The following is a 25647-nucleotide window of genomic DNA, read 5'->3' as shown; positions in this document are numbered from 1 at the left end:
TTCCTTCTTTATTCTTGTGTTCCTAATGATCTTCATTTCTGGTTTACATGGACAGGTCATGTAAACATGTGACAGGGCGTCTACAGCTCTCATTTGTCTGTATCCTTGTATCTACTTTCTTTCCAAGTTCAGCAACAGGCTAATGAGGCAATACAGCAAGTTTTGCTAGACTCCTTGTGACTTCTGTGTACACCACCATTCTTCTCCTGGATCTGAAGCAGGGGAGGCCAGTCATAAATTTTCTTTATAACAACTCTCAACATAGGCCAGCAAGGAAAAGATGAGGGGAACCTCCCTGGTTGTGAATACTTTGGAGGAAACCTCCCGAGACCTAAAATCTGTCACCTGTGTCTACGGTGCTTCTGTGAATGCCTGGCTTTGAAATAGCCTGAAGGTGTAGTCTTGCTCAAAAAGGCATCTGCCCCTGTCTCCCAAAGTCCTAAATATTCCCTCCTACGCTGCTCCTTCACAGACTTGGTGGTCATGTTCATCTTCAGTCCAAGTGCAGCTTCCTTATAAATGTAGAGTGAGTTTCTAACAGATTTGCTTTTTTCTAAACAAATTGTGTCCCACCATCATCCATTAAATAATCTGCTTCCCAGCTTTCTTGTCCCCACTGTCATCTATCAATTCCCTACTGCACGTGCTTCTGCTTCTGCGCTTTCTAGTACATTCCAGTACTCCTTCTAGCTGTTAGCCCACCCATTCCTCCAGTTTCACTCCTAGAAATTTGTTTTTTTAATGATTACCAAGTTGGAGGATCCAGTGGTGATGGTGGTGGGTGATAACAGTGATGGTGGTGATGGCAATTGTGGTGGTGGAGGTTATTGTGGCAATGGCGGTGGTGGAGGTGATTGTTGTGGTGGTGAAGGTGATCATGGTGGTGGAGGTGATTGTGGTGGTGGAGGTGACTGTGGCAGTGCAATGGTAGTAGTGGAGGTGACCATAGTGGTAGAGATGTGTAATGATGGTAGTGGTGGTAGAAGTGATTGATTGTGGTGCTGTGTGATGGTGCTAGTTTTATATGCATAGATTTGTCTTGTACGATTGTGTCAGGAATATATAACCAATCTGTGGTCCTGTCTTTTTCTCTGAGTACTATAGCTTTGGCATACACACCCCTCAAGTTAGAATATCACTCAATAAGCATTGGTACCTAGAAAACTCTGCCATCACCATCAACAAAACCAAATCCATGTTAGTCCAATAGCTTCCCAACCTGAAGTATGTCTGTGGGAGTTCAAAGACAGAAGCAGGGCCAAGTCTATAAGAGAGGTCACTTGAGAGAAAACATCAATGAAGAAGACCATGGGGTAAATGGTTACTCATCTGTCCATCTCACTCCAGGTAGGGAATTCTCATACACATTTCAAACAGACAATGAAGACATTTCATTTCAAATCAAGTCATTAACTTCATTTTTTCTTAGGTTTGTGTTCAGTGTTGCTGTAGTGATTGATTTTGGACTACATATATCACTCTGATCTTTCCAGTGCCCTCAGCTACATAGTGTGAAATTAACAATAACGACTGGCTTCCCAGGCTCCTAGGAAAGATGGCCCATCACTGATGGCAAAGGATTACCCACCTTCCCACTCTCTCTTCCTCTCCTTTTCCCTTTCCTCCACCCTTCCTCTCAATTTTGCTACCCACCCTCTTCCCCATCCTCTCCCTCCTTCCTGACCTTCTCTTTCTCCCATGGGGTACTGGATGGGTTTAGTGCTTTGTCTGTAGAGAGCATCTGGCTCTTCTTGCATGGTACCTGACAACTCTAGTTTGGGCCTTTTCCTGTCAAGCCTGGGACTGTGGACTAAGTCTATCTGGGAACAATGTCTCTTCTCAAGCAATTATTGGATTTGAAGTTCATTCTCCAAAGAGTCCACTCAACACTTTGGCACAGCACATTAGAAACTTGATGTTTTATGGGCCTGAAACAGATATTTTAACATAAACATGGAAATGAGCTCCAGAAAATGTGCAAGAATAGAAAAAAATTCAAATTAGGCTGAAAACATCAGGAGCCAGAACCAATGCCTTTAAATAGTATCTCCTCTATACAGACAAATTTGGAAACCACACTTGAAGCAGTGTTGGGTCTGCTCTTCGCACGCATATGACACACAAGTTTTGTTGAGTACCACGGGGTAGCTGCGCTTTAAACATTACTGCAAGGAACTAGACAGTTTGGGATCTTGTGGTCAAACTCTCCCAGGCCATGCCACGTGTGACAAGTGAGGCTACATTCATAAAAGAGCAGGGTAAGGTGTGGACAGGAAGACAACTTCAGGAGAAGAGTAGAAAAGACCCAGGTTCTGTCACGTGACCTTGACTGAGTCCTTCCACTGCTCAACATCTTCGTCTCGTTCTGAAGGCCCATGTTCCTGGGCTACATAATCCCTTAATAACCTCCAATGCTTCAAGCCTTTTGTGCAGATCATTACCACACCACACCACACACACACACACACACACACACACACACACACACACACACCTTTGTAAACTATAGAGGATTAAGCCCAGAATATTAGACCACTATAGACAATCTCCTAACTGGAATGTAAGAAGGAACTATTGTTCCCATTTTACGGATAAGCAAATGGTCTAAATAGTTAAAACATCCATCCACAAAGGGTAGCTCCCCTCTAGCTGCCAAGTCCTGTACAAGGAACTAAAGATGCAGAGGGAATGAGATCTGGGCTCTGTCCTCAAAACAGGGGAAGAAGCGAAAGACTAAGGTCATTACAGATGATTCATGGTAAGGAAACACAACCAAGAAAGCACACGACCAAGCAGTGAACGGGCCAAGCCAGCAGAGGCTTCAGTGACTCGGAAGGAGTTTTACAAATGGGCAGCAGAAAGGAAAGCATGAAGAGTGAGTGTGCAAGTGAGTGTGCACAGAGGCAGAGTGGGCTCAGAGGATTTGGAGAACAGGTGTGTCCAGAGGAAAGTTTGGTTTCTGGAGTTAGTAAGGTATGTCAAGGCATACTAGGACGCCGAGAATCCTTTATAGATTCTGGTGTTTGGTTATAGGAGACTGTGGTTGATAAACTGGCCAATCAGCAAGCTAATGCATAAGTCAACACTCTATAAGTCTTGGTAACAAACTGGCAGAGATAAGGATGAGCCTAGAACACCCACTCTGGATGCCAAGCAAGTGAGGACAAGGCAAATCGGGTCAGAGGAGTCCACAGAAGTCCTGCGTGTTTGGTGTAGGGTGTGCGGACTTTGAGGTACCTGCTTGGTTGGTTGAAGTGATGGTCCAGTCAGCTCCTTACACTGCAGGCTGGGTCTGGAGGGGGAAGTCCAGAATAAAAGCTCGCAGGAGAGAGCAGCGGCTGTGCAGTTGCAGGAGCTCATAAAGGAGATTGTACCACAGGCTCTTCCTCCTAGTTCACAGAACAGGTCTAACATTTATTTCTGTGGCATCCAATCATTAATTAGACCAAGTCACTTTCAAACAAAAACTAGAATCTCACTTTTCTGATCACTTATAAGCATACCACACACACACACATACATCCCACATACGTACACATACCACATGCCACATATACCACATACCATGCACACACACCCCACATACACACTACCCATACCATACACACATCCCACATACAGACACACACCACATACCATACACACACATACACACACACACATACACACCACACATCCTATGTATTCCAGAACTTTTAGAAAGTCACTCCATCCATCCATGCCCAGGATAACTCTGCTTTGTAACAAACAGCTGTGTTCAAGGCTTAAACTAAACATTCCCTGAATGTTCTCAGGTCAGGTAGTCAAGGTTCCACACACTATCACTACCCCCAGCATCTCACAAACAAAATTCTCTCTCTCTCTCCCTCCCTCCCTCCCTCCCTCCCTCTCCTCTCCTCTCCTCTCCTCTCCCACCCCACCACCCCTCTCTCACACTTTCTTATGTGCATGAATGTTTTGCCTGCATGACGTCTGGGCACCAAGCCACACACTATGGACTGGAGTTACAGACGGCTGTGATCAGTGCTGGAAATCGAACCCAGGTTTTCTGCAAGAGCAGTCAGTTCTCTTGACCTTTGAGCAATCCCTCCATACCCTAAAAACAAGATTCTTAAGCCAGACTGCATATGTTAAATCAGTTCATTATTTTACAAGTCCTATAGCGTGTCATTCCTGGGCTGGAAAATACAAATGAGTAAGTTTAGTTTGTTAAGTGTCAAAATACAAAGGTCTAGGACAGTTATTTAAATGCAAAGAAGGCAACACTGTAGGAGCCCAAGGCCTGAAACAGCAGGTTTCTCCAGGGATGCAGGGCAGAGCTACCCTGGAGTTATCCTTGGGATAGTTGTGAGAAGGGTCTTAGCAGTGGCAAGGAGGGAGGCAGGACCCAGGGAGAGAGCAGCCTGCAGTGAGAGGCACAGTGAGCCCTCAGCCGGGAAATCACAAGCCCTGATTTGCCTAACTTGATTTTTGCTCTTTGTTTTATTATCAGAAGGCTCCACATTTTTAATTGCTACTTTGCCATCTAGCTATTAGTCCTTCTTAATCAATAGCATTTTCAGCAATCATAAGCAATTTTCAAATGTGCTTCTATACATATACCACACCGTAATGACTCTCCCAAGGAATCTCGTGCACACTTCTTATTTTGAATCTATAATCAGATGAGTCGTGGCATAATGCTCTCTCAGGGTGTCACCTGGGTCATGGCATAATGCTCTCTCAGGGTGTCACCTGGGTCATGATATAATGCTCTCTCAGGGTGTCACCTGGCAATGCCAATTTCAAATTAGTACCTCTGTGAACCGTTTTCAAAAGATACAGTTAATATACGGTACATATGTGGGTTCCCATCTCCACGGGGACTTTTGTGTTCAGCACATGTATTCCAAAGCCAAACAGAAAGGGTTTAAAAACCGTAACACATCCAAAGTCTTCTTTTCTGGTTACACTGGTGATGTATTATTAATATAAAAATGTATTTGTATGGAAGAAAAAACTCATTTATAATCCTATCAGGTGTCAGCACAGTCAGGAAAGTCTTTCCCCTCCCCAGTCTGCCTCAGGCACTGTCAGGCTCTGAGCTCTCATCCTCTGCACCCTAAATCTTAGAACATAAGCGCTCCCCCAATCATGTCCTACACCCTTCCCGCCACTGCGAGCTTCTATGACACATCACCGAGTCAGAGACAAGACACTGCCCCACCTAAGGCTTTGGTGGCCACCCTGCCTGTAGAGTAACAATCAGCCTTACCAGGGAATAAGACCTCTCCGTGGTCCACTTCCTGCTTCCTTGTCCACATGAACCTTCACCTTCCCTATCTGCCTTGCTGCATGGCTTCTGCAGATCCCTGTGCCAAGCTTTCACGTCTCTCAGCTTCTGCTTGCCCTGTGCTTCCTCCACCTCTAAAACTGGATGACTAATTTCTCCTTCTAGGCTCTGCCTTCTACCCTTACTTCATTCAGGTGACTTCCTTGACCACCCACATAGGCAGAACCTGGTGACGATATGCCAAATCACCCAGTCTATCTTTATCGGTCAATTACCGCCACATAAGAAGACGTGACAGCCACCTCCAAACTCGGTCCTCCGTAAACGAACATTTATCCATGTTTACAAGTCGGGGGTGGGGGAGGGTCTTCTGGCCATGCTGCCACCCTCAACAGCCTGAGAAGTTTGCTTAGATTTGGGGGGCCCTTGACTCAGCCTAAACTGGGGTTTGTTGCTTCAACACTCTACAGGATTTCAGGACTAGCCTGTTCAGCAAAGCAGGCTGGCAGCTTTATTAAAGAGAGCTTAATATAGGCTGATGCATGAGTGTTAAGGGAAGGAAAGACCATTAGAAAGGAAGACACCCCTATGCAGAAGCGTTAGCTTCCTGAGAGAGTGCAAGCAAAGGCAAGATTACCCACATGTGGGTCCAGGCTGCTATGGAAAAGACTAAGCAATCATTTGCCCTAGTGTTAGCCATGGACACACCTTGGGGACTCTTGACATCTCGAAAGCTTGTTAAGAAACCCCACCCATCTTTCGACAGGAGAAACGGGTGAGGTGGCTTCAGAAATGCCTGTCCTGGGCACATTCTTCTCACACTCAGGGAGACAACAGAGGAGGCCTGGTGTCCCCAGGCCTGGGTTAGAACTCCCAGGCTGTCATTCCCACTGTCATATTGTCTTCACTGACCACAGCTGGTGTCAGTGGGAAAGGAGGGGAGCTTCTCCTGGGACTCGAAGGAAGGTGGGTTGCTAAGCGGCCATCTAGCCCAGCCTGGTGCTAAAGCCCCAAACCTCAGATTCCCCTGCCCCCACTTTCCTTTCCTAAGCTCCACCCCATCAGCAAGCCCTCAGTCTTGCACACACTTCCAGAGTCCTACACGCCTCAACCCCTCGACTTCTTTTCTCGGCCCTGGCTTCCTTCATCCCTCCTCTAGGTAACTGAACAGCACTCTAATTGGCTCTCTGCTTCTGCTTCCGCTTCCGCTCCTTGCAATTCGCTCTCTGCTAGCATCCAGACTGATCTGTTCAGTGCACGAATCAGATGGTGTCCGAGGTTTTTTCAATGACTTCCATCTCCCCAGAGGAAGAGGAGAGCAGCCCTCAGCAGCGCTGGACAGACAGACATCCGCCATCTGCTCACTGCTGCTGCCCTGGACTCAACTCTTTTCTCCTCCTTTGTTTGCTTTGCCCCAGCCACTGCCCCTCCAGCTCTTCCTCGCTAACCCCTGACCCTCTCCCTTTCGTTCTGCACTCTCCTTCCTCTGGAGACCATCTGGAATATATCACAAATTTGCAAAGCTGTCTCCCTCACCTTCCTCCACTCTTCATTCAAAATCACCTCCTCGGGCCGGGCGGTGGTGGCGCACGCCTTTAATCCCAGCACTCGGGAGGCAGAGGCAGGCGGATCTCTGTGAGTTCGAGGCCAGCCTGGTCTACAAGAGCTAGTTCCAGGACAGGCTCTAAAAAAAGCTGCAGAGAAACCCTGTCTCGAAAATTCAAAAAAAAAAAATCACCTCCTCGGGAGCTCCTGCCTCACCATCTGGATAAAAAGGTGACCTCTCTAGGCAGCCTTCCTTCCCCAGTAAAATGCAAGGCCCACAGGAGTGTGGCTCTTGCTTTGCTTATGGTTGCATCTCAAAGACTCCATGCAGTCCCTGTCACGGTATGAGTTGCGTGAGTACTTAGTGGCTCTTGGCTCAGAGGCTGTTTGACACTGAGCACATATCCTAAGATCATCTACCATGATCTTACCATGTAACAATGTCCCCATGGGCAAGGAGAACCCATGTCACTCCTCCTTGTAGCTCCAGTGCAAGGCAGCTCAGGGAGCACACACTTTCCAAGGCGAGGTTCCTGGAAGTCACTTAGCCTTTGGGTTAACACATTCTTAGCCAGTTTCTTCATCTTACTAATAGTTTTGGAAAGGAAATGTCTCCTAGGGATTACCAGAGGCTGAGAGTAGACACAAGCTCCAATTTCACAAGCAAGTCAGCCCACCATCTAACTCTGCACAGGGCTCCCATTGGCATCATTCACTTGGACCAGCAACCTCACAAGGGCAAGATATGACTGCCCAACTCTCCATGATGTCTCGGGGTCCCAACTGGTGCCTGCACCCCAGATGCACGGTTCAACTCTGATGATTAAATGAATGAATCAGAGACCCCATAGTCTCCTGTGCTAAAGCCTGTGCATGCATATGGCTTGGGAATGGTCAACGGAAGCTTTGGAGGGAACCAAGGAGGGGGCACTTCTAGTTTGGCAGCATCTGCAACTATATCATCAGCTTCAGCTACAACAGAACAAAGAGACCCCAAAAATGTGTCTGTTGAAAGCTACCCACTGCGACTGTGCAACCCTCAGGGACTGAGCTGGCACAGGCAGGGATGCCATATCCTGCCAGGCTGTTTCTCTGTGTTCCTGAGGAACGAGCTACGAAGTGCTCTAAGATACTACCAGGGGACTCTGCAAACTTTCGTTCACCTACCCAGCCCTGTAGCGTTCACTCTACAGACAGGAATATGAGTGGGCAGGGGACTCGTTACAGAGAAAAGTGAATTGAGACCAAAGACAGTGGGGGGAGGGGTGAACACGTGGGCAGAGAATCGCCACACTCTACCGTCCTCCTGCTTTCAGGGTGCTGTGCAGGGTTTGGGGCATATACCACAGCACTTTTATGGGAGACCTGGGACCTTGGGCAAAACAAAACATCCCATCCCCTTAGAAAGCACTTCCACCTGTCACACAGGTCAACCCACATCTTCCTAACCCAAGGACGAGGTAAGCTCGCCCACCAGTTCATCCTGCCTCACCTCCCAGCCTCCCCCGGAACAAGGCCCTGACTTAGTCTCAGCTCTGCGGCCTTTAACACCAGCTCCTCATCTTCATTCCTCTCTCACCGGTTAGGACCCTGAACAATCCTCCTCCCTTCTGCCTGTCAGAGCGGGGCTGGGGTCTTAGAGTGTGTGCTAGGGTAGTTGGTGCTATTATCCAATGCGTGCTTACCTACCCTAGGATACTGATACCTGAGTTTGAATCCCAGCTGTCGTCAAGTCTCTAGATTTCAATCCCCCATCCAGGAAACAAAAATGTCGATAGTATCTGCACCCTAGGTTTCCCACGAGAATGTGGCAAGCTGAAAAGGTATGGGAGCCCAAGACTTAGCACACAGCAAGCATTCAATAAATGATAGCTAACAGGAATGGCGCTTGTGATAGATGTATAGTCTATTTGATACATCTGTAAGAGAATATTACAGAGTGGGTGAATTACAGAGAAAAGAGATTAACTGAAGGCTGGGAAGTCCAGCGTTGATGCGTCTGCATTCAGTGGGAGCCTTTCCCTGCCTTATCCCATGGTGGGAGGTGGAAATACAGGAAAATTCAGAAAATGAGAGAATTCTAAATACAGCCTTTAGCTCTTGTCATAATGAACCCATTTCCCCAATAATGGTTCTAGTCCAATCCCAAGGTCCTCCTGACTTAAGTTACTGCTTTTTAGGCCCTAAGACTGCTACAGCAATGGGAGTTAGGTTTCCAAGATGTGAGCTTGGGCGACACAGTCAAACCATGGCAATTCGAACGAATCATGCTCAGGCCAACCCCATGTGGACGCAGGCTGTGGGAAGGGAGGGCCCTTCAGGAATCTCTTGTTTCAATTTACAATACTAACAGATTTCCTCAGTCATAGCATGGAGCAAGCATTCTGTCACAGAACAGAGACATATGTTTACTAGAGGGAGTGTGTGTGTGTGTGTGTGTGTGTGTGTGTGTGCACAGTGGTGTGTGTCATTGTATGTGTGTGTGTGCATGTGCATGTGTGTGCATTCATGCATGTGTTCATGCATTCACAACAAAGAACTGCCAAGGCAGAGAAAGGTCAGGGAGGAACAGTGAGGTGTGGGTTGCAGGAACTGGCTAAGATATATCCAGAGTTGGGATCACTGTAGTGTCCACAGAATGGCAGGGAGCTAAGAGAGAGGCCCTGGTGAGAACTCTGCAACAGATAACCCAGAAGTGCCCTTGCTCTGGGTAGATTTGCAGAGCGTGTGGTCTCCTCTATAGACACAGGAGCAAACCTGATGTGCTGAGAAACATACAGTCCATGCACTGACCAAGCCTGGGTCAGAGTCGCCGACATCTAGCACGGCCTGCACAGGGATGGATGCCCTCTCCCAAAGGGGCATCTGTAAGTCTTCCTCTCTAGAATGTTCACCCTTGCTTCGTCTCGCACCTGCCTCAGCCCAGCTAGCTTCCGCTCATCTGTGGGTCTCAGGTCACACTGCCTTCCACTTGAAACCCCTGCTGTCTCTAGGTCAGTGGCCCAGCTCTGTCCCAGGACACTTCCAGAACCTTGTGGTTTCCATTTGGTTGCTCATAACTTGCATGCAAGGGCTGTGTTTTACTTAGATCTGTATTCCCAGGGCCTGGCACACTGTGGCTACTTAAATCTACTTGCAGAATTAGTGGGTGTGACACCTGAGTTTCCCAAACAGTACTGGAATTGTTTTCTTAAAATGCAGCTCTGTCCCTAGGCAAGCCTCTGAATCCAACAAAGGACCTGTTAAAAAGAGCAACAAGCGCAGCGATCTGTTACTTCTGGAATCTCACAGATACGTCACTGTGCTGATCCCTCGCAATGTCAGTGGCTCCAAACCAAGTAAACTAAAGTCCAGGTGGGTTATTAAAATGTCCACAGAAGCCTGGTCAGCACTGCCTGGTACACGCATAGTGCCCCACACCCAGGGTCCTTGGCACAGACACAGCACCCCATGCCCAGGGTCCTGGTACAGACTGTGAGTCATCAGAACTCTGTCGCATCCCCAGGCTCCAAGCTTCGGCCCTCTGCTTACACTGTGCACCCTAGGACTTCACAGAGTGAAGTTGCAGGAGTGAATCCAATACAGGCTTTTGTCAGTCTTATTCAAGGAGGTACTGGAAGAGCTACCCCCAGACAGATAAGTATTCACGCCGAGGTTCCCTGCAGGTTCCAGATCAGTACAGTGTTGGCCAATTCTTGTCATTTGCCATATTAAGTGATTTACCCAGAATCCCTTGTTCTTTGCAAAAATCAGCTTGCTCTTTGAAAAACAAAAATACCCGATAAAGTATTAAGGAAGCCCTACCTTGATGAGCTTTGTAGCAACATTGGGCTTACTGATGTGGCAAAAGTAAATGAAACAATTAATTGTAATTTTCATTGTAATAATGAGCACCAGACTCGGGGTCTCACCTAGTGCTTCACAACCATCAGCTGATTTTAGAACTCAGTCATGTGTGTTAAATCTTAGCATATCCATCCATCTCGCTTCTAGCAAGAGAGAAGTATGTAGAAGGAAATGGACTACGGCCGGTGCAGCATTGAGTCTTGTGTCAGCTGTAGAGTCCCACGTGTGTCTGGCATGCCCAGTACCATGCTGCCTGTTTCTCTGACCTCAGACAACAAAATCCTCACACCGTCGTAATGGGGCTTCTCTGTCAGCACCATGGCGTCTTCACAACCACTTAGAGACTGCATCTGAAGCATCAGAACCCTACCAAACACCACGATTCATTTTCAAGCCCGTTGTCTTCATCCACAACACTCTCCACTCCATTCCCTGGGTCGCACCCTCCAGTATGGCTCGCATCGCTCACTCCGTCCCTGAGAGAAGCGAAGCCTCCACCCTCTCTCTGAAGAAAAGCCCCTAAGGACTCAGCTGCTGGCGGCCCCGACAGTGTTCGCAGCGCTGGGCCTGGGGCTGAAGCTGCTCCTTGCCACACCTTGGCCTTTACTCTGCTTCTCTTCCCAAGAGCCTCCATCTTTGAATGAGTCTTCATTAGGCCACCTCACCCTTTACTCGTCATTGCCACTCCTGCCAATGTGATAGTATATGACACGGTAGGGGTCGCCCACAGTCGCTTCCCCGTGGCTCAGTTGCTGCTGTTCCCAGTCTCGTGTTTTGGTGTGAACACACAGCACCCTTGCAGCGCTCTGGCTGGGTTCCGTGGACTCTCTTCCTCCAGTGGTCTTAACCTCACCCTCTCCTGGTCACTACAAGTGACCTGTGCTACTCATCTGTCATGATCAATAGATGTAAACCCTTCACAATCAAAGCATCACCATACTTTGCGACCTCCCTTAATTCCCCAACTCCAGCAATACTGTCTTCCTCCAGAGCCCGGGAGTCACTGATACCGTCCTCGTCCCACTTTCCTCCCCTCTAGGGTCTCCTTGTCACGTATGCCAGCTTCAGTTCCACCTGCTCTCCTCAAAACCCTGTACAGCCCTCAACTCCTCTGGGTTTTCTGTTTGGAAAAACCCAAGCCTCTGCCTTGTTTCAGTGTAAGCGCCCGAGAAGCACAATGCATCTAGGGAAAAAAAATGACCTCATCTTAAATTGATCACCATAAACCTCAAATGGGCTCTTTCGTGGTGCTTGTTTTGTTTAGTTGTTTGTTTTGATAGATTTGATAGAGCCTTGATTTTTGGCTCTTCTCCAACTCCCTATTCAGCCCTAGGCTAGTGTAAAGTCTGCTACATCCTACCTGCACCCCCAGTGCTCCTGATCCATTCATTCCTGTAGTCTACCCGAAACTGTATCTGTGTTCTCGTCAAATCCACCACCTCCCTTATTACCTCTTGATTAATCGCTTTTACGTATATTTAACTCAAAAAAAAAAGGAAAAAGAAAGGAAGGGAGGGAGGGAGGGAGGGAGGGAGGGAGGGAGGGAGGGAGGGAGGAAGGAAGGAAGGAAGGAAGGAAGGAAGGAAGGAAGGAAGGAAGGAAGGAAGGAAGTTACTTTGCTGTTGCCCTGACAAAATCCCTTAAGGGGAAAAAGGTTCACTGGGACATACAGTTCCAGAGGGACAGCCTAAGTTGTGGCAGGAAGGATACGCTTACATAAGCAGGAGTCTGTTGTGCATATTGAGTTCATATTCAGGAAGAGAACTGTGAACAGGACCTGGGCTGCAGTGCCCCAACCCTATTGACCCTTGGGTGAGCTCTGCCTCCTAAGGTGCCACACCCCCACCCACCCCCAAATGGCACTACCAGCTGGAGACCAAGTGCTCAAACAAACAAGCCTCTGGGGGACACTTCACATCAAACCACAACCAGATGGATGAAGGCAGAGATGGAGAAAGTGAGAAAAAAAGAAAAGATTCTCTTGAGCCTGCTTCTCTCAGCAACTATTTATCCTTCACAACACAACTCCAGAGCGCCCTCTGTCCCACTGGCTACAGGACCTTTCTTTCTCCTCAGTGCTCTGTGCCCATACCTTCACGGTCCGTAAGAGCCTTTTCATCAGGTGACTCATGACCTCCAAATCACTATCTTCAGTAACAAAATCTCAATCTTACTTAGGGAGAGCCACGAGTGAGTGATGGCAGACGGACCATGCTTAGAGCACTTCTGTTGTAACTCTTGCTGCGGCCATCTCTGGACCCAGCTGCATGTCAGAAACCAAAGCTCCTTCTAGGCATACAGCATACACATCTCTGCTAACACCCCCCCCCCTTTTCTGATCCAGTAGAGGCTTTCAGTAAATATTCCCTCCCCGTAACTAGGTCCCCAAAGGGAAGAATGCTGGAGTTGATTTGAAGTCCACAGTCTTTTGAAATTTGATTTCTCAGATTTCCATTGAGGACTGAGTGTTAATTATCCTGAAATGTGTGGGTGTCTCCACAGCATCGACCTGAGAAAGTCGCTTCACTCTGCCCCATCTGGTAATGAGCCTCTCTTGCTCTCCCTCCTGATTTTTATCTGTCAATCACTTTGACAAAACTGACAAGTTGGAGTTCCTCAACAAAATCAAGAAAACTAATAACTTGTTAAAACTGATGCTGTTAAAACAGCAATCTCAGCACCAAAAGTTTACCAGATCAATTGCTTTGCTTCACGATTTCCATTTGCTATCTGTGTTGGGATCAGAAATTCATCTACAGATTTAACCCAACATCACTACAAAATCCCAACACAGTTTCCCTAAATATATGAATAAGTTTGCTATTAAGTTTGTGTAAAAGAGGAAAGAATTTTTTAAAAGCCAAAGCAATATTTAAATGTATGACAAAGCTGGGGGATTCAGAGTGCCAAGCCTTGGCATTTAATGTAAAGCTACAAAAATAAAGACAGAGGATCCAGGAAAGGACAGGCCATATAAAATGGTATGCTTATTCCAGAAGTAAGTTACTAAATCCAACATGCATTTACCATATGCTCAGCCACCCAGTCCTTAGTATTTACGCTAGCGAGTAAAAACTCGAGCTCACACAGAAACATGTGCACTGACATTTATAGCAGCTCTGTTCTTCTTTGCCAAAGGCTAGGAACAACCAATGGCTTCAGCAAGGGAGTGGGTAGACAAAGCGTGGCCCTACCACACAGAGGATTCAAAACAGAAGGAAAGAGGCTGATCTCGAAGGGTTATACGCACTATACAGTTCCCATGTATCTGCCGTTCTACAAAAGGCAAACCGCTAGGGCCTCCTTCTTGTCTGGCACGGACACAGCTCATGGCCCAAAGAAGTGTGCGCAGCAGTCCAAAGCGTGAGTGATGGGGAGGCTCGCCGGCCTCCGCCAGTGGGGCAGCTCAGCAGCATCCGTCAGTGGGGCCTCCGCCAGTGGGGCCTCCGCCAGTGGAGCCTCCGCCAGTGGGGCCTCCGCCAGTGGGGCCTCCGCCAGTGGGGCGGCTCAGCAGCATCCGCCAGTGGGGCCTCCGCTAGTGGGGCCTCAGCCAGTGGGGCGACTCAGCAGCATCCGCCAGTGGGGATTCCACCAGTGAGGTGGCTCGCCAGCATCCACCAGTCCCCACAAAGTACAAACACCTTCCCCATCACCATTCCAAAGAGCAGACTCGAGCATTTCCTAACAGGAGATGAAGCAAAGCAGGCCTTGGCCTACACAGCAGCTCACAAAGAGTATGGCAAGGTCCACATTTGGATAACCCATCTTCTGGTTTTATGGAAGCTAGAGGCTTTGACAAGCTGAAAAGAACTTCATCTGCCATGAGGCACCAAGGAACACTGTCTTCCTTTCTTAACTATCGCAGTGATAAAATACAACAAAGAAAAATAGAGGAGTAGTGTGTTAGGGCTCACAGATCATCATGGTGGAGAGGTCAGAGCACTGAGAGCCGTGACACGAGATAAAGAAGATGGTCTAGAATTGGACATTTCCTTGAGACATTCTAAAATAAGATATGATGAAAATAAATCAACACAGAATGCAAAAATAGTTAGATGGGGAATAAACAACACAGGGTGGTAAAGTGGGCTAGAAACCAGGTGAATAATGCGTGGAGGAGGTGGGGGCAGCCACTGTGTCAAAGCCATCACCAGGTCAGAGAGGGGAAGACTGGGAGCCAGCTACTGACCAGAACAGTCCCAGTGGCGCTCAGGCTGTGAACTCATTATTCAACGGGACAATAAGACATACCAGAGAACAACTAGAGACCGTGGCTTAGACAACTCCGTTCAGAGATTTGCTGTCAAATAATGCAGGAAATTGGAGCAGTAATGGGAGTCAGGAGAGATTTATTTTTAAGACAAAGAAAAAATGGCGTGTGTGTATGCCGAGCCAGTAGGAGGTGGGAAAGCTGGCAGCGCAAGGGAGGAAGGAAGACTGTGGGGAATATCCTTGAGTAGCTATCCAGCCTGAGTGGAGGAGCTGGTTTAGGAAGGAGCAGAGGTGACTGGGTCCAAGGTAAGAGAGGAACAGACTTCGTGAGCACAAAGGCACATGGGACAGTCCATGTGTGGCAGGAGAGAAGGCATGGCCGCACAGAGCAGATGCGTGCAGCTCTCTGAGCTCAGGGGGTCTCGGTTTCTTCACCTTTCAGCTGGAGCTGATGACAGTCCCTCCATTACAGGTTTTTGTCAGGACTAAGATGGTTCCTCTGTGCTGCCCGCTGGCAATGGGAAACCTCTGCATCCCCAAACATGACCTCTGAATGATGTGGGCCAGGGTAGGCTCTGTGCAGGTTTTGCTGGGCATTCGCTCCTCTCCTATGGAACTGAGGGTAGAGGCCCAGCTTCCTTTACCCCACAGTACGCAGAAGCAAGAGTTGCACCTCTCACTGGTAACTCCACTACCTGGTATGCTGCAGTTCTTGAGAATGAATGAATGAATGAACGAATGAATGAACGAATGAATGGCGAGAGGGTGAATTTAGGGATAAAGGAAAACAGAATGCAGCTTTCATGTCACCACACCACCTAGTCTTAGATGCCCAACACTCTCCACGGACCCTACATGCCAATCTGCCCAAGCTTGGCAGCAGCCATGCCTCCACTGAGTCTCTGAAACTCCCTTTTTCTACCAAAATTATGAATAAAAATGGAGCACGGCCATTCTTGTCTGAGAGTATTTTCTTGATCCATCACCTTCCCCAAGCAAACAAGCACTGCTGACCTCTTAGTCTAATGCAAAGTGACGTTCTGATGCAACATCCAAGAGGAGCCGAAATTAACTCCGGCAAACGCCCGCACTGCTCCTCTGCCAGCGACTGCCTGTTTGCTGAGGAATCCAGGCTTCGGGAGGGCAAAGCTGTCCTATCTGCCAGCTGCAGGCTGTGAGTCCCTGGGTTGTTGACAGTGATTAGCATAGCAACATTTGACATGTGTGTGATTTCAACTAATAAATCAAAAAGGAAGCCTCAGGGAGAAAATGTCTAGGGGAAAGGTGGGTGTGCAGGTAGCATGGAACATTCTTTTTTTCCCAGCATTTTGGAGCACTGTCTGGACTCTGAACTATCTCTTAGGTAGAGAGACAAGTTGGAAAGTCACTAAGTAAACCTCCCAAAGGTATTCAGAAAGACTGGCCTAGGGAAGGAGAGACCCAGGAGCAATTCATTAAGGAAGGGAAGATGCTGGTGAAGGGGTCAAGACCTAGAAGTGTTTATTCAGCAGGCAGGGAGCATAGGAGCCCAATTTTTTAGATAAGTGTGTATATGGGGCGGAGGAGCATCATGTTAGATGTGAATTATAGTTCATATTTTAATGTATAAGCCAGTTTTCCAGAACATGAAAAAAACACACCTGTGGGGCTGGAGAGACGGCATGGTGGTTCTTCCAAAGGTCCTGAGTTCAATTCCCAGAACCCACATGGCAGCTCACAACTGTCTGGTACCCTCTTCTGGTGTGCAGATGTACATACAGACAAAGCATCCATATACATGAAATATATAAATAATTTTTTTAAAAAAAGAAGCCAGGTGGTGGTAGCACATGCCTTTAATCCTAGCACTTGGGAGGCAGAGGCAGGAAGATCTCTGTGAGTTCAAGACCAGCCTGGTCTACAAGAGCTAGTTACAGGATAGGCTACAAAGCTACAAATAAACCCTGTCTGAGAAAGAAAGAAAGAAAGAAAGAAAGAAAGAAAGAAAGAAAGAAAGAAAGAAAGAAAGAAAGAAAGAAAGAAAGAAAGAAAGAAGGAAGGAAGGAAGGAAGGAAGGAAGGAAGGAAAAAGCACACCTGTGTATATTGTTTTCCAGGTTAGCCTCCCCGCCATAGCTTTCCAGTAAAGCCTTGTGAGGCAGTCACCAGCACAGACAGAAGTGACATTTCCCTACAGTCTCAGAATTGACTCAGCCTTGGGCACAAGGACCTCCTGCTGCTTTGAAAGAACCTGGGGGTGGGGGAGCGCAGATGCACAGACAAGACAGATTGCTGGGCCCAATCCCTAGGAATTCTGGCTCAGTGAGCAGGGTGGAGTCTGGGAATCTGTGACTTCAGCATGTACTCAAAGTGATTGAAGCAAGTGGCTTGTGGATCAAAAACTCAGCAAATGCTAACTTGGAGAAGTCAGGCCCAGTCTAGCGCAGACCTCTGGCTCCAAGGCCCTCCACAGGTTCACTGTTGGCCACCAATGCTGAACCTCAGTGCTATGCTATGCAAGTCACCCTGTGGGGGCTCAGTGTGATACACCCTGATTTCTCTTTATTCTGTTAGAATGATTACAGGAAGTTATCTATGCAATGCAAGGATTTTGTGGTGGGCGTGCTGGACCTGTGCCGAGACACAGAAGAGGTGGAAGCGATTTTAAATGGGGATGTGAACTTGCAAGTCTGGTCCGACCACCACCGTCCAAGTCTGAGCCGGATCAAACTCGCCATTAAATACGAAGTCAAGAAGGTAAGCTTCCTCACCCTTCCTGGTCTTCCTGCCTGGCTTTGCAGGGCTGCTGGCCTAGCTTTGTGCTCATGCATATCCGTGTCCCCACAATGTGACTGTGATGACACCCCATTCTGCCTGGAAGGGAACTGCCAGTTCCTCAGAGCTGCTCAGATCTCACTACCCCTTCCTACCTGGGCTCCCATCCCCCAACAGAGAGGACTCCCAATCAGTCCAGGGCAGGCCTTATGCCTGAAGAACAAAAATCAGTCTCCAAACCGCTGTAGGAGCACTCTCGGGAGAGCTCCCACAGGCCAGCAAGCCAACCCCAGGCCTTGCTGAGAATCACAGCACTGAGCTGTCTTTCTGCTCCTAGGAATAGTCACATAGACAGCAGCTTGGAGAAGAGGGCAGGTGAGAACCATGGACCCCAAAGTCTCATAAACGTTCTTAATAGATAGCTCGAGTAGATGCCCAAAGGAAAGTTCATCAACTTGTCAGTACATGCCACGGTGTCTCAGTACCCCTCATGTCCCCAGACAGAGTTACACTGAAAGACCCTGTCTCACAAAAGAAAACTTCTTAAAAAAAAAAAAAGAAAGAAAGAATGAGGAAGTAATTAAATGATATTTATGCCCCAATTTGGGTTCTCCTCTTCCTTGATTATCCAAGTGGGAGCAGGCAGGGGGAATAAACCAGCCATCAACAAGGGACCTAGGGGGTTTCCATGATTCATAAGGTTTTCTGCTCTTTTACTTTAATAATGATCACAAATCCTGAAGAAAATGTATTTCCCCAAGGCTCTGAGCCCAAAAACAGAGCAGAGTTTTGCCAAGTGCTGGGGGAAGTCAAACTGCAAGTTCAAATCTATATTCTTAGTTTATGGGATGCATTTTTAACCTAACCCTGGGACTTACCAGGTTTTCCTTTTGCTTTCTTTTTAACCAAAGCACAGAAGTCTCATTCGAACACCGAGACTTCCCACACCCTTGTGTTCAAACAAGCTCACTGTGGGGGCTGTGTGACATTGGTGAAGATGAGCTTGGGGTCCTCCAAGTCTCCACATACCCCTCTCTTCACCCTATGAAGGGCAGGATGATTGGGTTTGAAACAGCCAGGAAACAGGAAATACTGGGGGTCTGCGGTTTATAGTCACAGGATTTGACTAAGCAATCACAACCTTGCCTACCTTGTAGACAGACAGTGCCCTTTTTCCCCTGAAATATAAATTCAGATCCTCTAGCAAAACTGTCACTGAGGGTAGAATTACCCAATAAACCCAGATATCTGGCCACTTCCTCACAGCCATGCCCTCGCAGTGTCAGCTAAAGGCACAAATGACGTGATAATGAATGAGACAGAAAACCCAAGTTCTCCATGGTCGTGGTTGTCGGGGTCAGGATAAAAAGGCTTCAGGAGGGAAATTATTTGCCCTAATGGAATTTTCCAATTAAGGGAATCATAAAGGTCTCTGGAAATAGCTGTCACGAATGTCAAGTGTCTGCTGCCTCCGTAGGTGGGAAGATGATAAAGGGCCTGTGTGGAATGCTAACCTTGCTGATTTCAGAGACCTCCACGGGGCAAATTCCCTCAGACCACACATGCCATCATGCAAAGGCAGACAGCCCTGTAGCTTTTCTTGACATTTGTTCTATTGTGAATCACTAATGAAAATGCCTAGTATAGTATTAGAAGGGCTTATGAATCATACAATGGACTTTCAGTTTTAACTTAGGAAATTGAGCATACTTTCATAAATACAATCCTACCCTGAACATTTGGGTTGCAAGTGACAAATGTCAAGGCCAGTGGACAAGTACATTGATGGCCTTTTGTATCAGACGAATGGATGGATAGATGATAGACAGACAGGTAGATAGATGATAGATTAGATAGATAGATAGATAGATAGATAGATAGATAGATAGATAGATAGATAGATTAGATGATAGACAGACCGACAGACAGACAGACAGACAGACAGATAGATAGATAAACAGATAGGCAGGCAAGCAGACAGATAGAATATAAAGCCAGAGGTCCTGCCCATGTGCTATCAGATCAGTCCATTAGTACAGAGATCAAGTCAGATTAGTTATTCTTGCCATTTTCACGGGCATCTAATCAGATGTGACCATTTAAGAGACAGAAAAAAGATTTTATGTTTAAATGCATTTAGATACCTTGAGCTAAGCAAAATCAGACAGATGCCTTTGCTTCAAGACACCCTAGAGCCCTTATTTTGTGTGACTACTCTCACAGAAAATATAGCATGCCTTACAAGACCCCCAGAGCTCACTGTCTCATCATGAAAAATTATTATCTGTTTTATCTGTCTGCAGAAGGTGCACACAACCTCAGCCTCTCTGTCTAGGAAATGTTTGCACATGAGCGGCTGGGGCCACTGTGCCTGACCGTGCATGGGGTAGTGCCTCTTATCTGAACAGCTGCCTCTTGGCAGGACTTAACCCTAGCATCTAGCCCAGTGTCTGTCACCATTAGATGAAGACGGGGAGCCCCTGGTAAAGAGGACAATCCTGAGCTAGTGTAGGAGACAGATTTGAAGCCTGACTCATATACTATAGCATTATGGTCTTGGTCAAGTCATTGAAGCAACTTCATGTTCTAGCTACAAAAGCAGATGCATGAGCTTCTTCTTCATAGAGCTTTTGTAAATTTATTCTGGAAATAATGCAATCCCCTATAGTTCAAAAGGGAAGCACCACTATTGCTATTCAGCGATGACTGCCTTTGGATACTCTAGATGTTCCCTGAGACATTCTCTAACTAGTCCTGTTGTCTCTCCCAAGAATGCAAAAAAAAAAAAAATGGTTCCATGGTAAAGACATCATCTAGTATAAAATTCTGCTTAGAGTGGCAAAATGTCTTGCGAGGCTGTGACTACCCTCCATGACTTCTGCTTTAGTCTGGCATGGTAACGCATGGCTTTAATCCTAGAACTCAGGAGGCAGAGGCAGGTGGATCTCTGTGAGTTTGAAGCCCAGCCTGGTCTACAGAGTGAGTTCCAAGACAGTCGAGGCTACATAATAAGACCCTGTCTCAAAACCAGAAGAGGGTAACTCAACCTCTGTAATGCAGCAATTAGAGACAGTGTTGGAGATGTGGCTGAGGGTGAGCCCAGTGAGGTCAATTTGGGTCTAACCATTTACTAATGGAATCACTTGAGCAGACACTTAGACTCTGTGTGGCTACTGCTCGCATCACTAAAGGTAAGGTAATAAGGCCAACTTCACAGGCTCTGATGAGACTCAAGTGGAATAAAATATGCGTTTTTTAAATATGGCCAGACCTCAGCCCCTGTGGTTATGAAGAAGGCAGTGTTAATCTGCTCACTGCAGGGCTCGCAGCCATATCAAGGGCTCACTTGAGGACGTATCTGCCACCCACCTCCGAGAGCAATTTCATCTTATGAGAAATCAGAGATAAGAGCCTCTATCCCTCATGTCGCCTTGCACCAAAGCTCTACAGTGACTAGGCTGTGCCCTTCAGCTACTCAAAACCACCCCCCAACTCTGGCTTGTAGATGCTCAAAATGCTTCATCATCTCCTTGGGCCATAGCCAGCTGAATAGGCCAGCTTGCTGTCTATCTCAGTCTCAGATACCCTTCTCAAAGGTCTTCCTCTTCCACAATCTACTGACTCTAAATAAACTTAGGGCATTTCTAGGCATACCCTCTGGAAAGGTCCAACTACCCTAGATCTCAATTCCAGCTCAAGCTTGATCCATAAAGCGAAACCAGTATATGGTATGTGGTGACGCTTGGTGACGGTCACAGAGACCCAGAACCTGCCTTTAGTGGTGTATACAACCTGTCCAATGGAGAATACAGTCTCACTCCCCCTCCTCCTCTTTATTGCTTCATGGCCTGTGAACTTAAAGGGGTGATGTCTGCCTTCCCTAGGGAGCTGTTTACCCAGGGTCACCACGCAAAGGCTGATTCAACTGAGGTCCAAGGGAACCAGGTAGCTTCCTAACCTGACAGAGAATTTGGCAACATCATGCATGTGGTATACTGCTTTAAAAGTGTAAAAGATGCAAAAACGGAGGGTCGTGGAGGTTTGTGCAGTGGTTGCTGGGCCAGGCATTTGCATGCAGCTGTGAAAAGGAAGCCCAATTTGCAATAGAAACCCTGGGATGCCGGAGAAGCCAGGATCTTGGGACTTCGCCCTAGGCAGCTGTTTTTCGGCAGGCTGGGTGACATTTTCAGTTTAGGCTTTTCTCCTCTCAGATGAACTTGGATTTTTCTCAAGATGAAGACTTCAGTCTTACCCTCAGGGCACCTTTCCTATTGTCTCAGTGCACAGCGAGAGGTTTCTCTTAAAGACCCTATCTTCAGTAATTACAGCCACCCATCTTGTCTGTAACGTTCTCCTTTCCCTTCCGGTTCCCACATACGTCAAATAGTTTTGCTCCATTTACTGCATTGTCTCTCACCCACAGATTCAAACAGAAGCCGTGAGAAGTAGCCCTTGCCTAGCCTGTGAGCTCATTGAGATTCCTTCTGACAATGTCGCCAATAATCCTGAGATAGCAGATCACAGGCAGAATATAGCTAAGTTCTTTGCCAGAAAAATAAAAAGAGAAAATAAGCACTGACAGTGTGCTTATTACCCTATAAAAACTCAAGAGCTGGGCCTCCCCTGTTCATTCTCACTCCCATAAGGATGGTCCATGAAGCTCTGCATATAGCTTTTTAGGGCTTTTCTAACTCTAAGTTCACACACACACACACACACACACACACACACACACACACACACATTAATCTTGAAAAACAGCTCAAAGGTCTACAGATCACATGATCATCTGTAATACAAACACAAGCCCACTCCATACCAATTTAGTATGTTAGTTACTTTCTCATCTTGACACAAAAATACCTAACAAAAGCAATTTAAGTTGGGCAGTGGTGGCACACACCTTTAACCCCAGTACCAGGAGGCAGAGACAGATGTATCTCTGTGAGTTCGAGGCCAACCTAGTTTACAGAGGGAGTTCCAGGACAGCCAGAGAAACCCTGTCGCATAAAGCAAAAACAAAACTTAAAGAAGAAAGAGTTTATCTCACAGTCTGAGTGTTCGGACCATGACAAGGCAAAGAAGCAGGGGAGTCACTCTGCACCCGTAGTCAGGAAGCAGGAGAAGCAGGTACTCAGCTTGCTTTCTTGTGTTTATCCAGCCCAGCCCCCCAAATGGAATGGTTACAGTGCACATTTAGGGTGGGCTCTCCCACCTCAATCAGCCCAGCCTAGGAACTCTTTGGCAGATATCCCCGAGGCTTGTTTTCTAGATGATTTTGTACTCTTGTCAGCTTGACAATCCATACTAACCATCACACATACCAAGCCAGCAACCTCTACAACTTTTCCCTGATGCTACCCCTCATTTTGAGATTCTTCTATAAGCACAGGGACAGAAACTCATAAAAATGTGTCCACAACTCAACACCATGTTAGTCTTTCCTCAGAGGGCAACACTGAGGGGGAAACAGCTCAGTGGGAGAGTGTCTGGCTGCCGGGAAGACTGTCAGTTATTCTACTAAGACTTGAGCCAGATGAACACCTTGTGCTCATTTTATAGACTTGTCATAAATGGATCCATTTTTCTACTGGTAAAGCTGCTAGAAGGAAACAGAGCCTGCTGGACAGCAGCCATGCATGGTAGCTAGGAACGTGATGGCACGGCTCTCGTTTACCAGGTATATAGATATAGATGCTAGCCCGGGGGCTTCTCGGGAAAATCAAGTGCTGTTCTAACCTTCCAGAGCCTCGCAGGAAAAAGAGAAAGTGAGGTCCAGCAGCAGCCACAAACAGCTGGCATTGTCCCCCGTGTGCATCCTCCATGGACAGGACACTGGGGAGAGGGCAAATGACCTCTGTTGAGTCCCATTTCATTTCCTCTGTCTGCACAAAGCACAAGCAAGGCCAGTGAACAAAGGGGACCTGGGGACAGGAGGCCCTTCCAGAGGACACTGGAGGGGCCAGGCAGACAGGCACATGCCCAGGCAGACATTCCCCCACTGTGCTTCCCTGCGGCACATTGTTCCAGCAGATGCTCAGCATCGAGATGAGAGCAAGCAGCCTGGCTGGTCAGGCGCTACCCCAAACTGCGCTGCGTGAGGCTGCCCACTGCCAAACCATGTTGGTACCAATGCGTCAATCATCCACCTCTTCAGGGATTCCTTTCCTCACTTCCGTGGCTCCAGCCTGGCCACGTGGCACAAAAGTACCCAGTGTCCATTAATCATCTGGCTTAGAAGGGCTGTCTTTTACTCCAGGAAGTGTGGTTTTCCCGAGCAGGAAATGTTAATGAAAGAATAAATATATGTGACTCATGATCCCTTTTCTGCCCGAAACACCTCCTAAAAGAAGCGGGAGGGAAGTGCCTGGCAGACGCCTGCTTCCCTGTGTCAAAGTCTCAATGCCCTTTATGTGTGTAATTCCGTCTTAGGACCTCAGTTTTCCCATCTATTAATGAGAACATTTAACCTAAGAAACAATCTTCAATCTTTATTAGCACACATAATCTAAGAAAATGGTATGCACATAATAGATTAGCCTATGGACGATATTTATCATGTTGGTTTTGTATGTACCCCTCCAACTAAATAAGCACCTCTCAGTTCAGTACCACTATTTACAATATTTTGGGCCAGGTCATTTTTTTTTTTTTTTTTGCTGTGAGGAATGCCCAGGGCAACAGCCCCCACCTCCACCCAGCATCACCCCCCTCAACTGTACCAACCCAAATGCATCTGACTGCAATCTCCTTCTGAGAACAAAGCGGACAGAAACACCCCGTGGGAAATTCTGGACTCGTTTCCAGACTCTGGGCCACACAACCCCTTAGTTCTAAGTCTCCAGGATAGGAACCATCACTATCCAAGGACTTTGTACCTCTCTTCCCTAACAGAGCCACCTGGGAGCTCTGTGACCGAGGACTGTCCCTAGCCAGTCCTGAACAGTTAGCCTCAAGGGAAGAGCATCAGTGTTTTTAAAGCTCTCAAGAGAGTCTCAGCTTTGGAGCATGAACTCACAGAAGGTGGGATCTCTCTGGAAACAGTGCACATCCTGTATGTCATGTGCTGTATTTGGTGGGAAATTAGAGGCCTTGCTGCTCCTCCAATTCTGTAATTAGGACTCGTGATTAAAAGCACATCTAGCAGAACCTAGATGACATTCAAGGCTGTCCCTAGAGTATAGACTCAACATCTCCAATGCCTCTGCTATAAACTGTGTCCCTTTGGGCTTGAAAACCTTGGGAAGCATCTTGCTATCCAGGGAAACCCTGGCAATCTCAGGTGAGTCCCAGTGGGTCCCATAGTCAGAAGGAAGCAGTGGGGACTCTGCCTTCGGGGCTCACATCATGAAACACTGAATACTTACAACTGGTCTCAGGCACGCTCTGTCTCATTAGCCTGAGTTACTACTGCATCCCCGCATTCTACCCTGGCCGGCTGGAGGGGCACAGTATGTGGAAACGCCTGTTGGCCCCTCTGCCCTCCTACAGGCAGGTTGTAAAATGCCCGACACAGTTTTCTCTAATGACGGGGCACTACTGTTAATTTGCAGCAGGGACCCCTGGTCCTGGAGGTGAGAGCTGCTACCGTCACCACAGTTCAGAGCATGGCTGCCTTTTTCAGCTGTTTGCTGCACATGAACCATTGTGTAGAAGAAGAATCTTTTGAAGCACTTTTCTCTTTGGTTAGCGTGTTTCCTGTGCCTCACAATCTTAATGCGCTCAACTGTATCCACTGGGTGCTGGGCTTGTTGCGACAGACTGAGCTAGATCACGAATGCATTCTGAATCCAGGGTCAGCAAGCAGGAAGGAATCTGAAGGGCTTTTACCACAGGAACGGAAACTCCTCTTCATCCCCAAGAACAGATGCAAAACATTTACTATCACAACATGCAAAAAAATAAGAACTATCTTCAGATTATCATTTTTACCACATAAATCAAAAAGATCTTGACTTCCGGCTAACTCTAAATAGACTTAATGCTAAAGGAAAATGTACATTTGGATCATATTCTTTG

The 25647-nt window shown here is 47.3% G+C and overlaps 1 protein-coding gene across 1 annotated transcript in view; it reads left to right on the top strand.

Annotated features, from left to right (window-relative positions):
• Positions 1-25647, top strand: part of Trpc7 (transient receptor potential cation channel subfamily C member 7) — a 112971-nt gene that overhangs the window by 15757 nt on the left and 71567 nt on the right. Inside the window, exon 3 of the mRNA XM_042055336.1 lies at positions 17428-17610. Within this exon, the coding sequence (XP_041911270.1) occupies positions 17428-17610 (183 nt within the window). The remainder of the gene's footprint in view (positions 1-17427; positions 17611-25647) is intronic.

Source organism: Arvicola amphibius, chromosome 6 (genome assembly GCF_903992535.2).
Source record: "Arvicola amphibius chromosome 6, mArvAmp1.2, whole genome shotgun sequence".
In the NCBI taxonomy this organism is placed as follows: Eukaryota; Metazoa; Chordata; class Mammalia; order Rodentia; family Cricetidae; genus Arvicola; species Arvicola amphibius.
This window is presented reverse-complemented; position numbering and strand designations above follow the sequence as displayed.